Consider the following 17,454-nt stretch of genomic DNA (forward strand, 5'->3'; position numbering starts at 1 on the left):
GGGGAGCATACCAGGACAGGGGAAGAGATAAGAATGTCAACCTATAAAACTTCTCAAAATCATGTTTTTAAATGAATAAAACACAGGATTACAATGGAAACCAATTATATTCAAACAGTCTTTTTGTTATTTTAAATTTGTTCCAGATGATCGCTCAGGCTACCCAGCTCCGATTGAGTCCAAGGTTTTCTAGCCCACTGCACCTGACGTCTGACCCCTTGAAGGGGACCCTGAGAGGCAGGGACAGCTCTACGCCCTTTGCCGGCAGGAAGCAGTTTCAGAAGCCAAGACCTTCGACCCTTATCCCAAAAGAATTTGGGTCCCATTTGTCTTAAGGGATTCTCCTCGAATTCTCCCACTAGATCCAGGTAATCTCTGGCATTCCCCTGAGGCTATAATCTTATCAATTGGCCTTTCTTTATCGCCCACACCCAATCTCCCAATTCTGTTACCCTAAACCTAGCCTAGTGCCCTCCATTGTCTTACCTCCCTATGGCCCCTGGCTACTTCCCACCCTTGACCCTATCTAGACCCCATTCTCAACCTCCCAGTCAGTCCCAATAAGGTCCATCTTATCTCCATTAAGTTGCTTAGATTCCTTAAAAACCTAACCAAATAGCTCACGAATGTAGATTCCTTAAGAGTCTGGCCAATATGGCGCATCTTTAATAAACCTTGTCCCTGGCTGAAAAAAAATTAAGTTTGAGGGATTCCGGGATAAGAACTCCTGATCTAGTGCACCTTCTTTATTTTTCAGATGATAAACTGAGATCGCAAGAGATCGACTCGCTCAAAAAAGTCGGTTTAGAACTTCTGATACCAAATTCGGGGCTCTTCCCGCGAAAAGCTCCCATCCAGACCTAATTCCCAACCCCCAAGGCACTCCTGACCGCCAGGGCTGGACATAAGACTCAGATGTATTTTCCGCCCTTCATTAAAGGGCAGAGGACGACCCGAGGGGTCCCTAGGGGCGCCCCGTAGCCCTCCTCGTCCTCTCCCCAGCTCGGCTCCGCAGGGGTAACATTAACGCACCAACTGCCGCCCTCACTGAGCCGGCGCTTCCGGCCCAGCCTGATTGGCTCGAGCCCCCAAACGCCACTCGTTGATTGGCCCTGGGCGGGTCCGAAGAGTTTCAAGAGTTAGGCAGGCTAAGAAGCGCCGGGAAGATTTGGGGTTTCCCGCGGAGGCATTTTTCTTGAACTGGCTTTTTCCCTGTCCTAATCTTATCTCGTCCCCTCGACCGAAAGCACCCGTCACTCGAGACTTGGGAACGACAGTCAGCGCGTCAAGGATCATGGGAACCTACGCAGCCCCTGGACTCTGATGCTCCACCCCCTCCCCTCCCCTCCCCTTCCCTCCCCCACCCCTGGCGCATTCTGGGTAACGTTAGTTCGTATTCCCCAGTGGTTTCTCGGGAGCTAATCATTTACCCCCGCCCACTCCCTTCCCAGAGAATTATGGGTATGGCCTTTTCTATCCCCGCCCCTTCCTGTTTTCCCACCCAGAGGATTCTGGGTAACAAGTAGGCCCCAGACTCTGGGAAAATTTTATGTCCCTTGTCCCCCTTTCTCCCAGAGGATTCTGGGTAACTTTTCCTCCCATTCCCCACCCCCCCACCTTTCCCACGCCCTCCCCCTACCCCAGGTGCATCTGGGCTAAGCCAGGCAGGTAAGGGGGGGGGATGGTGTGGGCGGTAAGGCAAGACAGTGTGTGGGGAAGAGGTACAGGGAAGAAATGGGACGGTAGGAGGTGAGGGTCTGTGGAGAGAGGGTGGAAGACCCCCTTGGTAATGGAGGTTGTCTGATTTCCCGGGTTACCTGACCCAGGTACCCAGGAAAGCCCACAGTGGGGCTCTGGCTAGCCATCGGTGGCTGGGCCTGCCTCCCCCTTTCCTCCCCGCCACGTACAGCTGTTCGTCTCCCCCAGCAGACCAGGATGTCTTCTTAGAGGCCACCCTACTAAAGGTTCGGGACCTGGCCAGTAGAAGGGGTCGGGGCGGGAGGGTGGGGGGACCTTGCCTGCTTCGACTGTCGTCATGAACTTTGAGGGCCTGGATCCTGGACTGACGGAGTATGCCCCAGCCCTGCATCCCACCCTGGACCCTGTCCTGGATGCCCACCTGAACCCTAGTCTGCTGCAGAATGTGGAGCTGGACCCCGAGGGAGTGGCCCTGGAGGCACTGTCTGTCCCAGAGTCTGTGCACATCATGGAAGGCGTCTACTCTGAGCTGCACAGTGTGGTAGCCGAGGTGGGCGTGCCTGTATCCGTCTCCCACTTCGACCTCCACGAGGAGATGCTGTGGGTGGGGAGTCATGGGGTAAGATACATACTGCTTTGTAGCGATTGAAGTTGCTAAGGTTCAAGGACTTTGCAGAGAGCTAGAATTGATTGGTTGGGCAGAGTTGATAGAATATGACAAGGATACTAATTCTATTGAGTCAGTAAGGGGACAGTTGATGTCAGAGAGTTTGGAAGTGAGTTGGTATCCTTTCCCAGTGGGTCTTTTTCTCTCTGCCAAGATCAACCCCAAGTTCTGGTCAGACTCCAAAACTAACTCCACAAGTTTAGTTTTACAACCATTTAAATCTTCTTTGTTTTTCTCTCTCACACATGTACTTATGTAATTATAGGATTTTTGTATGTATTTTTGTTCAGTCACGTCTGATTCTTTGTGATGCTATTTGGGGTTTTCTTGGCAAAGGTGCTGGAGTGGTTTGCCATTTTCTTCTTCAGCTCATTTTGTAGATGAGAGAATTGAGGCAAACAGTGTTAAGTGACTTGCCCAGGGTCAGTAAGTGTCACAGGCCAGATTTGAATTAAGGTGTTCCTGACTCCAGGCCTGGTGCGCTATCCACTGCGCCACCTAAGTTGCCTTTTGTACATGTCTCTATATTTTATGTTTGTCATTTTGATCAGTTTAGATTCTAACCTCTCTGAGATAAAATTCCTTGTGCTAGGGTAGGGACTCTAACCTCCTGAAATTCCCCAAGTTCCTAGCACAATGCTCTCCATGTTGTAGGTGCTTAGTAAATATTTGTTGAATTAAAGAAAAATTTTATGTATCTTGAGTGCCCAGTATACTTCTATATTATTCTTAGAGCTCAGTAAAGAAAAATGTGTTGTTCCTTGTATATGAAAATAAAACTACTGAGCCACCAATGGAGCTTTGGAGTTTGTTTTTCCAAAAATATATCTATGCTGATTTCTCCACTCTCTTGCCCAATCCCCATATGTGATGAAAAATTTCCAAGATGGGAGTTTCAGGGGATGGAACAAAAACTAACTAACCAACTTTGGATTTGGATGAAACCCGTGGCTAGTGTTATGTATCTGAAGCCGAATTTGAATTCAGGTCCTCCTAAATCCAGGGCGGGTGCTCTATCCACTGCACCACCTAGCTGCCTTTTTATTTTCTTTTTTCCCTGTCACTTTTCTAACCAACTCAAATAATTATCTAAAGATAATAAATGCTGGTATTTGATGCTGGTAAATGATTGATGGGTACATGGCCTAGTTGCCAATAGACTCATAGAATTTAGAACAATAAGGATCCTTAAAGATCATTTAGTGCAGGGGTGGGGAACCTGCGGCCTTGAGGCCACAAATGGCCTTCTAGGTCCTTGGGTGTGGCCTTTTGACTGGGTCCAAGTTTTACCAAACAAATCCTTTTATTAAGGGGATTTATTCTGTGAAATTTGGATTCAGTCAAAAGGCTGAATCTTATTTTAAAGATGAAGAAACTGAGGCTCAGAGAAGTTGTGATTTTGCCTAAGGTCACACAGCCAATAAGTGGAGTTGGAACTGAAACCCAGATCTTTCTAGTTCAGAGTTATTTTTTTAAATAAGTAATTTGCTGTTTGCTCCAAATCATGACAGAATCACTTAAATTTTTATTTAAACTTATGTTTTAAAAGCCTTCAGTATATAGTTATTGGTAACAATTTGTCACTCCCTATTTTGTGTTCCATTGTCTATCAGTCTTCATTCACCTCATTGCATATTTTCTTGTTACATAGTCACAGTCTATGTATACAGTATTTAACAGTATTTTCAAATGTCTTTCCACATTTCTTTATGGTTTTCATACTTGTCGTTCTTAATGTAATAGTCCACTACATTAACATTCCAATTTGTTCTTCCATTCTCTAATCTTTGGGCTTTACTTTCAGTTTTTGTTCTTTTTTTTTTATTACAGTAAGAAATTATATTGCCATAAATATCTTTGGGCAAAAAGATTTCTTAAAAAATTTTCTTGGTCATATGGCCAATAATGGATTATTAGGTGAAAGGATGTTGGTGTTTTTGTAACTCTGGCAGTCTGCTGCCTGCCATGACCTAGTCCTTCCCTCCACCCCATTTGTCGATGTTACATATACAGGGGGAAAATCTAACACTAGATGTGGCACCACCCAAAAGTAGTCCACTTGAATGATCTAAAGCTCCATAATCCCTTTCTCTGACTTCCTGTTGTTCTCTCTGCTAGAGCTCTACTTCCTTAAACTTGCTCTGTCTCCTCACAAGTACCTCTAATTTCTTCATTCCTTAGTACTCTCCCAAGCTGTCACCTGATTTGGCTTCACTTTACTTCCTTCCCAGTAATGACCCTATGGTTAACCAGTTTAACTCTAAACTTTTCCCCTCCTTGACAGTTCCTTGACCCTTACCCTCATTAGTGCTCACACCTTGCCAGAGCTCAGTCTTGGATGACTACCACTGTCCACCTCCTTTGCTCCTCTTCAATTGCTATTAAACATTGTTGGAAGAAATCATGATCCTGAACTGACTGGGTCCATTACAAATTGATGTTCTTCTTCCTATTTCTCTAGCCCACTCCCCACAGAGACTGTCTAATCCTCCTCTTCTCTTTTCAAGCATCGCTTTTAGCAGAGGACCTCATTTCATACTTATACTGGGAAAGAGAGAGAGAGAGAGAGAGAGAGAGAGAGAGAGAGAGATGGCTTGTTGTGAACTCCCTGTTTTCTTCTCTACATCTCAAAACCCTTGGACAACTCCCATGCTCTTCCTTTACTCCAGTCTCTGATTAAGAAGTGGTTCTTCTCAAGGCCAACATCTCTGCATCTGCCCTTGATCCCAGCACTTCCTGTTTTCTCTAATAGATTGCCCTTGTAATTCACCACCCCCACACACATCTCCTGAATCATCACCGTTATCTATTGGTTCCTTCCCTATTGCCTAAAACTTGCCTGGCCCCCATCTTGAAAAAACAAACACTAGACGCTACTACTAGAGACCTAGATGTCTCCCCTCCTGCACAGCCAAACTCACTTCTCAGTCCTTTGTAGTGGTTATCCTCTGACTTAAGAACTAATCATTTAACTGAAACCATGTTCTCTTCCTCTTTCCCTCCCCTCTCTCTCATCTCTCTTTCTCTCTCTCTCCCCCTCTCCCCCCCTCTCTCCCCCTCTCCTCCCCCCCTTTTTGTTACCAATGATCTCATAATTGCCAAATCTCTTCACCTTTTCTCAGTCCTCATCCTTCTTGATCAAAGCACCATTTGGCACTGTTGACTACCTGCTTCTGGGTTTTCATGCTACTGCTCTCTTAGTTTTCTTCCTACCTATATGACCTCCCCTTAGCATCCTTTTCTGGTTCACTGTCTAGACTAGACTAGACCTTCTTCTCTTTTCTTTCTACCACCTCACTTAGTTACCTCATCAGCTCCCATAGGTTTAATTATCATCTCTATTCAGAAGACTCCCAAATCTATATATCTAGTCCAGTCTCTCCTGAGCTCCATTCATGTATCTCCAACAACTGTTTCTAACTGAAAGTCCTGTAAGCATCTCAAATTAAACATGTCCATAACAGAACTTGTGATCTTTCCTTAAAGCTCATCCCCCTTCTGAACTTCCCTATATCTATTGAGGGTGCCTCGGTCCTTCTAATCACCCGGGTTCACACCTTGTCATCCTTAACTCCTCATTTTCTCTCACTTCCATATCTCTTATCTTCATAGTATCTTTCCTATTCCTCTTCTCTCTATTTAAATGATTACCACCACCGAAGTTTAGACCTCCATCACCTTTCACCTGAACTACTGCAAAAGCCTTCTAACTGGTCTCTCTACTTCAAGTGTCTTCTGTTTCCAGCCCATCTTCTGAGCTGCTGCCAAAGTGATTTTCCTGAAGTGCAAGTCTGATCATGTCACTCTCCTACGAAAACTCCAGTGGCTCCCTGTTGCATGTAGAATAAAATATAAGCCCATCTGTCTAATTTTTAAAGCCCTTCACACCCTGGCCCCAACCCACCCTCCCAGCCTTATTATATAATGCTCCTCCTCCCCCACATACATAGTATGGTCAGCCGAACTAGCCTTCTTGCTCTACTCTCCACATATCATTCCATCTCTTTACTCTGCACTCTCACCTCATCTCTGCCTCTTAGAATACCCTGTTTTCTTCAAAACCCTGCTCAGGCACCACCTTTGATATGAAGCCTTACCCCCAGCTGCTAGTCCTCTCCCCATCAAAAATTTCCATTGTATTTGTATATTTGTATACATATTGCCTCTCCTAAAGGCATATAAGCTCCTTGAGGGCAGAGACTTTGAGTTTTGTCTTTGTCTACCTAGTGCATGGTAGGCCTTTTTTTGGTAGGTTTGTAGTAAATGATGTTAATTGATTGCTAGGTTGCTTTTCTGTCCAAACCCTTTTTCTGCTACAGCATACTATGTAGTGAAGGGAAGAAGGGGGAGCTGGCTGTCATGGCCTTGTATTTTGACTCAGTGTGTGTCTCTTTCTTTGCCTTTTTCCTTTTTCTAGGGCCATGCCACCTCATTCTTTGGCCCAGCCCTGGAGCGCTATTCATCCTTCCAAGTCAATGGCAGTGATGACATTCGGCAGATCCAGAGCCTGGAGAATGGTGTTCTTTTTCTTACTAAGAACAACTTAAAGTACATGGCCCGTGGGGGACTCATTATCTTTGATTACCTGTAAGTGGCTCCCTAGCCCTGAACTGACAAAGAAAACCTGAAGCTTGTTCCCCTAGTCATCATTCACTGTGAGAAGGCTCAGAGCCAAAGTTGGGGACTTTGGGCTGGAAATCTAAGGTATCTGGGTCCTCACCCTTTCCCTGCCTCCACAGCCTGGATGAGAGTGAGGACATGCACAGCCTCCTCCTGACTGAGAGCAGCACCCTGCTTGTAGGTGGACTACAAAACCATGTACTGGAGATTGACCTCAACACTGTCCAGGAAACACAGAAGGTGCAGACCTGGGCAAGAAGGAGCTGTGGGGGAAGCCTGGGATCTTCTCTTGCTGAGCTCAGAGGCCTGGCAGGGAAAAAAATCCCTGGGCTGGGACCTTGCCTAAGATGGGGGTTCTGCACCTCTGCTGGGAGAGAGTAGATAATGGGAAAGGTCATTCTGTTCCTCGACATTCCCTTCTGCTTCCTTCCCCAGTATGCTGTGGAGGTACCGGGCATCACCATCATGAGGCAGTCAAGTCGCTTTTTCTTCTGTGGTCACACATCTGGCAAGGTGCCTGTTCTCTCTCATTTTGGTGCCCAGGCCACCCTCTAGCCTGGCTCTTAAGTTTTTTAATTAATTAATTTATTTTTGGTGTTCAACAATTACTTCCATAAGCTTTTGAGTTTTAAAATTTTTTTCCCCTGCCTCCCTTCCCAAGGCAGCATGCAATCTGATAAAGGCTCGACATACACATTCCTATTAAACATGTTTTCACGATAGTCATGTTGTAAAGAAGAATTAGAACCAGTAGGAGGAACCTTTTGTGTTTTTTTTTTAAACAAGCATGTATTTTCTCTCCCTCACCCAATTCCAATTTAAAAAGAAAAAAGAAAAACGAAAAACAAAACTCTTATAACCAATATGCGTAGTCAGGCAAAAAAAAAAAACCAAATTACCACATCATCCATATCCAAAAATGTATGTCTTGTTCTGCTTCTTGAATCCATCACCTCTGTCAGTAGAGGGGCAGCATCATTCAGCATCAGTCTTTTGGAATCATAGTTGATCATTCCATTGTTCAGAATTCTTAAGTCTTTGTTTGTCTTTACAGTGTAGTGATTGTACAAATTGTTCTCCTTAACTCTGTTTACTTCACTCTGTATAAGTTTATGTAAGTTTTCTCCTGGTTTCTCTGAAACCATCTCTTTCATAATTTCCAGTGGCACACACAACAGTATTCCATTATATTCATATGCCATACTTTGTTCAGTCATTCCCTAGATGATGGGCACCCCTTTGATTTCTAGTTCTTTGCCATCACCAAAGGAGCTGTTATAAATATTTTTGTAAATATGGGTCCTTTTCTCGATCTTCTTGGGGCATAGCAAAGGTATGAAGCACAATTTAGTAGCTTTGGGGGCATAGTTCCAAACTGGTTTGCAGAATGGCTAGACCAATTCACAACTTCAGCAACAGTGCATTAATGTGTTTGTTTTCCTCCAGCCCCTCCAATCCTGGCTGATTAACTGGGTGATTAACTGGGCCCAACTGCCCTGCTCTCGTCCTATCTCATCCTATGCCTTACTGGACATTTTCTCCCAGATTTTGGCTGCTTTTTTCCTTTCGGTATGCCAGGTGCCACAGAGGCAAGGGAGCAGTCAAATAGTCTCTTTTAGTCCCTCTCTTTCTCAGCTTCTCCTTTTATTCTCTTCTCAAGCTGGTTCCCCAGATTTTGAAGTCTGCTTCATTTATTCTAGTTCTTTCTGACTTGGGTGATTGCATTATTCTTGTTATAGGTATCTCTTCGGGATCTTCGTACTTTCAAGGTGGAGCATGAATTTGATGCCTTCTCAGGGAGTTTGTCAGACTTTGATGTGCATGGCAACCTGCTAGCAGCCTGTGGCTTCTCTAGCCGCTTGAGTGGTTTGGCCTGTGACCGATTCCTCAAGGTCTATGATTTGCGAATGATGCGAGCCATTACACCACTCCAAGTGCACGTTGACCCTGCCTTCCTGCGCTTCATCCCAACTTATACCTCCCGCCTTGCCATCATCTCCCAGACAGGTGCACAGTGACAGGGGAAGGGGAATTTCTATAGAGAGATGAACTGGATGGCAGCAGTGAAGAGGGAAGGGGGCAGGGTATAGCAGAGCTCAACCTGGCCTTGGGACAAGGGAGGGAACCTCTCTGCAGGGTTGTAAGATCTAACTCGAAGCTGTAATCCCTTACTTTCTCTCCTTCCTCCAACAACACCGAAAGAGGAAAAAAATGGTATTTAGAGATCACAAATCAGGCTGCTACTTGCTAATGGATCTCTCTATAGGTGGGGAGATTTCTGCCCATTAGTAGAGTGAGGACATAGCCCTGCTTAATTTTGCCCATGACTAGGTGTGGGTATACCTCAATATCTTCCACATGAGCTCAGTGTCTTCACTTTCTCTTTCCAGGGCAGTGCCAATTTTGTGAGCCCACAGGCCTGGCCAACCCAGCAGACATCTTCCATGTGAATCCTGTGGGGCCTTTGCTGATGACATTTGATGTGTCAGCCAGCAAGCAAGCCCTGGCCTTTGGGGACTCAGAGGGCTGTGTACACCTCTGGGCTGATTCTCCTGAGGCATCTTTCAACCCCTATTCCCGTGAAACTGAATTTGCCCTACCTTGCCTTGTTGACTCACTGCCACCCCTGGACTGGAACCAGGACCTACTGCCTCTCTCTCTCATCCCAGTTCCACTCACCACTGACACTCTTCTCTCTGACTGGCCAGCTGCCAACTCTGCTCCTGCTCCCAGGTAATTGCTTACCTCTGGGCCAGGTGGAAGGAGGGACCAAGACACTGGTATTCTTTTTTTCTTGCTGTCACTGTCCCATCTATTAGCTAGTATCCCCCTTTTCTTTGGCCTCAGTTTTCTTCTTTCTCTGGGATTTGGGGATTGGGCAGATGTGGGCCCAATGACTCCTTAAGCCCCAGAGCCATGCTGCATTGTAGGCGGGCACCACCCGTGGATGCAGAGATTCTGCGCACCATGAAGAAGGTGGGCTTCATTGGCTATGCACCCAATCCCCGAACCAGGCTTCGTAACCAGGTGTGTATGAGAGGAGATGAAAGGGGGAGGCCTCAACTCCAGCTTCCTTTACCTCTTTACTTTGTGCTACCTCATTCCCCTTCTGTTCTGCTTCTCTAACAACCTTGTAGCTGCTATTTTCAGTAAAGCAGCATATATTTTGAATGCTTACTATGTATGTGTACAGAGATTATAGAAGTTGAATTGGAAGACCTTGAATGCCAGAGTAATACTTTAGACTTTATCCTCTGAGGAGTAGGCAGCTATAAAATAAGGAAGTGACTATAAAAGCAATGTTTTAGGGAGATGGATCTAATTTAGATATCGAGATAGAGGATAAACTGGCATCAAGGGACTAGTTGGGAAATTACTGAGTACTCCAATTGTGAGTTGATAAAAGGCCTGAACCAGGACTGTAGAAATTTTTAAAAAAAAGGGTCCGAGCCAAGAGATGTTATGATGGATGATTGACAGGATTTGGTTAAGTGGTCATAAGGGGTGAGGAAGGTGATGTCAGAATCAGAGATAATAAGAGATTTCTTGCCTGCATGCTTTTCCTTTCCTTTAGATCCCTTACCGCCTCAAGGAACTGGATAGTGAATTTGACAACTTCAGCCAGGTTCCTGAGTCACCTATAGGGCGGGAAGAGGAGCCACATCTCTATATGGTTTCCAAAAAATATCGAAAGGTACTGAGGGTCAGGGAAAGGGAGGGATATCTGTGCTGGTGTCCCTTGGGAAGCAGAGAGAAGTTCTATAATAGGAAAGGATTGGAGAGCCCAAAGTAGTTAACCTGTCTTATTAGTTAACTGGGCAGGAGTGGTAGGATTTCCTCTACCCCACCCCCAGTCTTCCACCCTGAATTTAGGGAAGATGTTCCAAGGAATGTAAAGGTTATTTGGGTGGTTGGGGAACTGCCTACTTATCCTCACCTCTCACCTAGGTTATTTTCTTCATTCCAGGTGACCATCAAATACTCAAAGCTAGGGCTGGAGGATTTTGACTTTAAGCACTACAATAAGACATTATTTGCTGGACTGGAACCCCACATTCCCAATGCCTATTGTAACTGCATGATCCAGGTAAGGGCTGAGGACCCACTGACTGAATATGCCTACTACTATATTCTGAAGCTCTGTCAGCTATACTCATTGCCCACTCTGGCTTCCACCCCTTTTCCTAGGACACGAGTTCTTAACCTGGGGCCCATGGATAGATTTCAGGGAGTATATAAACTTAGATGGGAAAAAATTATATCTTTATTTTCATTAACCTCTAACTGAAATTTAGCATTTCCTTCAATTATGTTTCTGAAAAGGAATCCAGAGGCTTCACCATACTGGCATAGAGGTCCAGGACACACAAAAAGGTTAAGAACCCCTGTCTTAGGATGTCTCTGACTACTTCTTCTATGATTATTCTTCTGCTCTGCACTGTTGGCCTTTTCTCACTCTGGAGGTCTTCTGCCCTTTCTTTTAGGTCTTGTACTTCCTTGAGCCTGTCCGCTGTCTAATCCAGAACCACCTGTGCCAGAAGGAATTCTGCCTGGGCTGTGAGTTGGGCTTCTTGTTCCATATGTTGGACCTGTCTCGTGGTGATCCATGCCAGGTTAGAAGCTACCCACCTAGTAGAGATGTAAGGCTTCTCTGTGCCAGATTCTTAGGATTGAGAAACCATCTCCATTACCTCTTATTCTCTTCCTTTTCTTATAGGGCAGTAACTTCCTGAGGGCATTCCGCACCATCCCTGAAGCCTCAGCCCTAGGCCTAATCCTGGCTGATTCAGATGAGGTTTCAGGCAAGGGCAATCTGGCCAGGCTCATCCAGAGGTGGAATCGTTTTATTCTGACACAGCTACACCAAGACATGCAGGAACAGGAAGGCCCTCAGGCTTATAGGGGTGCAGGAGGCAGGTACAGGACAGGAACATGGGGGTCCCTCAGGTGTGTGGTCCTCTCAGCCTCTTGACATACAGGAGTGCCTTTCTTTGATAGCTTTGTGCTTCTTCTTTGTTTCTAACAGCTTTTGTTCATCAGGGGACTCAGTCATTGGGCAGCTCTTCAGTTGTGAGGTGGAGAACTGTAGCCTGTGCCGATGTGGCAAAGAAACAGTGCGTGTGTCATCTACCCTGCTCTTCACACTCTCCTATCCTGAGAGCCACAGTAATGGTATAGCTCTGGACAAGAGGGTTGGGGAAGCTGCTTTTTGACATCACAGACGTGGTGGGCATGGGAGGGGATGCGGTAAGAGGGACAGTTGATAACCATTGCCAAAGGACTGTAGAGTCAAGGAAGCAGCTAGAGTGACTGGCCTCGTTTTTCTTCAGATAAGACTGTGAAGAACTATGACTTTGCTCAGGTATTGAAGAGAAGCATCTGCCTGGAGCAGAACACACAGGCTTGGTGTGAGAACTGTGAGAAGTACCAGCCCACAGTAAGTAGCACATGGATTTTACACCACCTTCCTGTGTTGTCCAGGATTGGATTACATCCTCTCCCTCACTTACGTTGGTGATTCAGTCCACTCTGAGTCTACTCTAGGACCAAGCAGGATAGCACCTATAGCTACTGTCCTCAGGTTTCAGGGCAGGGGAAATTAATCTATTCCAAGGGTACAGACCCTGATTTTTTTATCCCCTCCCAAACATTCTACCTTTTAGATTGCCTCAACTCCCAGTTTCCTTCCCTAGATCCAGACCCGCAACATTCGCCATCTCCCAGATATTCTAGTTATCAACTGTGAGGTCAACAGCTCTAAAGAAGCTGATTTCTGGAAGCTGCAGGCAGAGGTGAGGTCTGGAGCTGGGCTTGGAGTCAGGGATGCCAGGATACTTTCTGGTTTCTTCCTAATATGGGACCTATCCCTGGGCCTTTTTGAGGAATCTGATCTTCTCTTTTCTGTCTAGTTTGCCTTCAAGATGGCAGTAAAGAAGGCAGGTGGGGAGATCCCTAAAAGCAAAGAGAGTGCTCTGGCTGATTGGTATGTACTGGTGGCTGGAATGCTGAAATATTAATAACTCCTGTTATCTCAGGAAGAATTTCTAACTCCATTCCATGACTGCTTGTCTGGCAGGAAGGACCTAGGAAGTCCAAAAGGGCGGCCTTTGTGTACTTCCATTGAGGAGCTAAAGAATGTCTGGCTTCCATACTCCATTCAAATGAAGCTGACGAAGAACAAGGGATTGGATGTCAGCAACTGGACTGATGGGGATGAGGTGCTTATGCTGGAAGGACTGGGTGGGAGGAGGAAGGATTCTCAAAGGAAAGGAGTCACTTCAACATCTTGGAGGCCTCTCTTAGCTCCTGCACCATGTAATCCGTCCTTAACTCTGCTTCTATCCCCACTTTTATACCTAGCTTAACAACTTAGATATTCCCTTCACAGCAGAGCCCACTCAGGGAAGAGGAAGGTAACGTCTATGTGTATGACCTTATGGCTACTGTGGTCCACATTCTGGATTCACGAACAGGGGGCAGCTTGGTAGGTCACATCAAAGTTGGGGAGACCTACCACCAGCGCAAAGAGGTGAGTTGTATGGCATTGGAAGGAGGTTTTTAAGATGGTGGCTGTAGTGGAGCTCTCCTCATTCCAGGGTGGACCCACTGTGCTCAGACGTGTGCTGTCCCTTTCTCCTTTAAAGGGTGTTACTCACCAGCAGTGGTACCTCTTCAATGACTTCCTTATTGAACCTGTGGATAAGGTTAGTCTTCTCATCTCTCTCCAACCCTATATTCATCTCAAGGCACTTAGAAAAGCCCCAGCCACACCTCGGAGGGAGGGATGGGTTGCTAGTTGTACAACAAAGATTTAGCAAAGCTGAAAATGCATGCTTTGCATTGAGAAAAAAACAGAGGGTTGGGCCAGGGACAGTGAATGATTCTTCCATTCTACAGTGTGAGGCTGTGCAATTTGACATGAGCTGGAAGGTGCCCGCTATCTTATATTATGTCAAGAGGAACCTCAACAACAAATACAACCTGAGCAGTGAGTGGTACAGGGTGGGCAGAGGATATGGGTAGTTTAAACTGGGCCCTCTGGCAGCAGGAGATCAAGGAAATTTCTTAATAGCTTTTGGATCAGTGTTTAATGTTAGGACATACTGTTGAAATTTCTGCTTATCAACTTAACTAAGGTTAAAGATGTCAGGGCAGAGATTTTATTTTGGAAGTAGATCCACAAATTTGGGCCTAAATTGTTACCAGATGTTCTTAGCCCATAGTCAGCCAAGTGATTTTCCCTTGTCACTAATCATCCAGCTGTTCTGCTCCTTTTGCCTGGCCCCATTGCTTCCCCACCATCTCCACTTCCTTTGAATAGTCTCAGTATTTGATTTCCTATCTGTCCACAAGCTGTGAACACCCTCATACCCTTTCTTCTTCTCTCTTTTTGGCCCTGAGCTAACTGAACTAGGACCCTGACTTTGAAATTCTTATTTCATCCCTCAGCCCCTTCTTCAGCCTCTACTTTGTGTATTTCCTGATAACTCCCTGGCTTGACCTCTCCATCAGCCTGTCCACCAGGCTTCATTCCCTCTACTTATGTGCTTTGATTACTGAGGGGCCACGATGCAGACTCAGAGTCCCCAGTCACCCTGAGCCTCCTTCCCCTCACCACTCCCCATCCTTGCCCTGGCTGTCTGCCCCTCTGCCCTCCAGTCAAGAACCCTATTGAAGCAAGCGTGCTGCTGGCCGAGGCCTCGCTGGCCCGGAAGCAGCGCAAGACCCATGCTACCTTCATCCCACTGATGCTGAGTGAGATGCCACAGGCCGGGGACCTGGTGGGCCTGGATGCTGAATTTGTCACCCTTAATGAGGTAACCGGGCCCAGACATTTATGAGGATTTGAGCAGAACCCTGAGGAACCAGGAGGGATAGAGAAGTCTATAAGAACCTTCTCTACCCTACTCCCGTAGGAGGAGGCAGAGCTGCGTAGTGATGGCACCAAGTCCACCATCAAACCAAGCCAGATGTCAGTGGCTAGAATCACCTGTGTTCGGGGTCAAGGGCCAAACGAAGGTGTCCCCTTCATTGATGACTACATCTCTACACAGGAACAGGTACCAGGACACTTCAGAGCTTGGACAGAGGAAGGATTTGTGCTGATGATCTTAAAACCTCATGGGGGCTCCCTCTCCTGGGATGACTTTTTCCATTCTTTGCCTTCCTAGGTGGTGGATTACTTGACCCAGTACTCGGGGATAAAGCCTGGAGACCTTGATGCTAAGATTTCCTCCAAGCACCTTACCACTCTCAAGTCTACCTATTTGAAACTTCGCTTCCTTATAGATATTGGTGTCAAGTTTGTGGGTCATGGATTGCAGAAGGACTTCCGGGTCATCAATCTCATGGTTCGAACTATACTTTCCCTGAGTATTTGGGGGAGAGGGGTGTAGAGGCAGGGAGAGAGAATGGGGTATGTTTCTGGAGTTTGGGCACTCCTTGTGGTACTGAAGATGGGAACTGAGTGTCTCAGCTCTTAACTTCCCACTTTCATCTTTTCTAGGTGCCCAAAGACCAGGTCATTGATACTGTCTACCTCTTCCACATGCCCCGAAAACGAATGATCTCCTTGCGCTTCCTTGCTTGGTATTTCTTGGGTGAGTTGCCATGTTTCACGGTTCCTCACAGTGAAATTGCTGGAGGAAAATGAATGGAGGTGGGGGAGAAAAAGGAAGGAGGAGGACTTTGGTTAGTGGTAGTAAAGTATAATTGTGGCATATCATAGGAGCAGAGGACTGAAAGCTGAAAAGCACTTTAAAAAAATCAAGTTCTCACTTTACAGATAAGGAACCAGGTGTAGAAAAGCTAAATGATTTGCCCAGTCACAGGCAGTAAATAGCAGTGTTGGTCCTCTGACTTCATGCTTTTTCTTCTACTTCATGTAATGATGATGAAGAGGCCCAGGAACCACTCCATCTCTGCTGTAGGGGAGTTAATTTGTTCCTTCCCTAGGGAAACGATCAGGGAAAAGGAGGGGTTGATAGTGTTAATCTTTCTCCCTTCTACTATGCCCTCAAACCACTTTATTTTCCTCAGATCTCAAGATCCAAGGGGAGACCCATGATAGCATTGAAGATGCCCGAACAGCTCTGCAACTTTACCGAAAGTATCTGGAGTTAAGCAAAAATGGCAGTGAACCAGAGTCCTTCCACAAAGTGCTCAAGGGGCTTTATGAGAAGGGTCGAAAAATGGATTGGAAGGTTCCTGAGCCTGATGGCCAAGCAAGCCCCAAGAGTAAGAGCTGAGATAGGGGAAATGCTGGCTTTGTTTTGGGGTGTGTATTGTGTCTGTGTGTGTGCATGCCTGTGAATGGATTCACTACTACCCTGGAAAGAAGTTTATTCCCCTGCAAGTCCTATTTTCCCCTCCCTGTCCTGGCCCAAACCATGCCTTTTGTTCCTTCTTATTTTCTTTGCATTAAGAATTCTAAGTGCTACCTCTTCATTCACTTGAAGGCTCATGTTCTCATTTTTGTGTTTAATAGATTCAGCCGTCTTCTCCACTGTGCTGGCGCTCTGACTGCTCTTTTCCAGCCACATCCTTCCATCCCCCTTCCTTGAGTGCTCTGTGGCTACACAACAGAAGCAGCAGCAGGGAGAGGTGGTTTCTCCAATTGCTGGCCTTCTTCCTCCCCCTCTCCAGCACTGCCCTGGGGACAGGGCTTAGGCCCCAGGCCCCAACTCAGACCTATAGGGACTCTGCTGATGGTGCTATCATTAGAACTGTTGGAATTTCCTCGGTGCAGCTAGGATGTTACAAAATATGCAGGAGCTGAGCTCCCCTCCACCCTTGTGGCAGCACGGAGAGCAAAACCTGGAAACTGGCCCAGAAAGGAAGAAGCAGTACAGAGTTAACAGCAGTTAACACAGGACACTCGGTCCCTAGCTGGCTAGGGACAGTAGTGCCGGGCAATGGCAAGACAGGTGAATAGCTCTGGACTTAAGTGACGAATGTATGGAGGATCCAGAGGTACAGCTTCAGGGGCCAGAGCAAAAAAGAACACAAGGGCCTTTGACCTTTGGCTACAAAGCTCAGCAGGGTTATTTCTGCTGACACCTTCTTCCTAAGCTTTGTCTGCAATGGAATGTTTTGTAAAATAAAAGCAAAAATCTCAGTGGTGGAGTATAACTGGCCCATCTTTGTAGGGCAACGCGGCAAATTCTTTATTCTTGCCGTCTTTTCCTCCTTGCATTGGATTCTTAGTATCACTTAAAATCTGGGAGTGGAGGTGGGGGTTCCCGGGGCAGATGGAATATGGATTAGACAGCTGAGCGGAGCTAGCACCTGGTCTATCCCCCAGCCCTAGTGCCTCGGCCGTGTTCCTTAAGGCCGGAGGGTGCATAGGAAGCGTGGTGGCAGATGGCCGGAGCTCCTGTTTGGTGCAAAGCTTCTTGGGAACTGTAGTTCTCCGCTCCCGCTGCACCTAGGACCCTCCCTTCACCTGCTGGGCCCGGCTTCTTCGGGCT

At 46.4% G+C, this 17,454-nt stretch overlaps 1 protein-coding gene across 3 annotated transcripts; it reads left to right on the forward strand.

The window, feature by feature from the left end:
- Nucleotides 1-1,386: 1,386 nt before the first annotated feature.
- On the forward strand, nucleotides 1,387-17,102 carry PAN2 (poly(A) specific ribonuclease subunit PAN2). Of its 3 annotated transcripts, none has more exons than XM_027854964.1 (25): nucleotides 1,387-2,317; nucleotides 6,783-6,952; nucleotides 7,105-7,225; nucleotides 7,421-7,498; nucleotides 8,725-8,992; nucleotides 9,376-9,718; nucleotides 9,916-10,012; nucleotides 10,560-10,679; nucleotides 10,953-11,072; nucleotides 11,470-11,598; nucleotides 11,703-11,902; nucleotides 12,012-12,157; nucleotides 12,316-12,422; nucleotides 12,679-12,777; nucleotides 12,895-12,968; nucleotides 13,062-13,203; nucleotides 13,377-13,514; nucleotides 13,630-13,689; nucleotides 13,883-13,973; nucleotides 14,645-14,802; nucleotides 14,902-15,045; nucleotides 15,157-15,336; nucleotides 15,492-15,585; nucleotides 16,025-16,222; nucleotides 16,473-17,102. In XM_027854964.1, exons 1-25 carry the CDS (start codon nucleotides 2,036-2,038, stop codon nucleotides 16,505-16,507), a joined length of 3,594 nt encoding a protein of 1,197 aa, XP_027710765.1. In that variant the 5' UTR covers nucleotides 1,387-2,035; the 3' UTR covers nucleotides 16,508-17,102. The 3 variants fall into 3 exon arrangements, with proteins under 3 accessions (XP_027710765.1, XP_027710764.1, XP_027710766.1); XM_027854963.1 differs by having other exon boundaries at nucleotides 1,389-2,317; nucleotides 13,374-13,514; XM_027854965.1 differs by lacking the exon at nucleotides 7,421-7,498 and having other exon boundaries at nucleotides 1,389-2,317; nucleotides 13,374-13,514.
- The last annotated feature ends 352 nt before the right edge of the window (nucleotides 17,103-17,454 follow it).

Source organism: Vombatus ursinus, unplaced genomic scaffold (genome assembly GCF_900497805.2).
Source record: "Vombatus ursinus unplaced genomic scaffold, bare-nosed wombat genome assembly UNPS02010769.1, whole genome shotgun sequence".
Classification (NCBI taxonomy): Eukaryota; Metazoa; Chordata; class Mammalia; order Diprotodontia; family Vombatidae; genus Vombatus; species Vombatus ursinus.

Coding starts and splice junctions, on each gene's coding strand:
- PAN2 (XM_027854963.1), top strand. CDS start 2,036: ATGAACTTTGAGGGCCTGGATCCTGGACTGACGGAGTATGCCCCAGCC. Junction 8,993..9,375: donor TGCCATCATCTCCCAGACAG/GTGCACAGTGAC, acceptor TTCTCTTTCCAG/GGCAGTGCCAATTTTGTGAG. Junction 15,586..16,024: donor CCTTGCTTGGTATTTCTTGG/GTGAGTTGCCAT, acceptor TATTTTCCTCAG/ATCTCAAGATCCAAGGGGAG.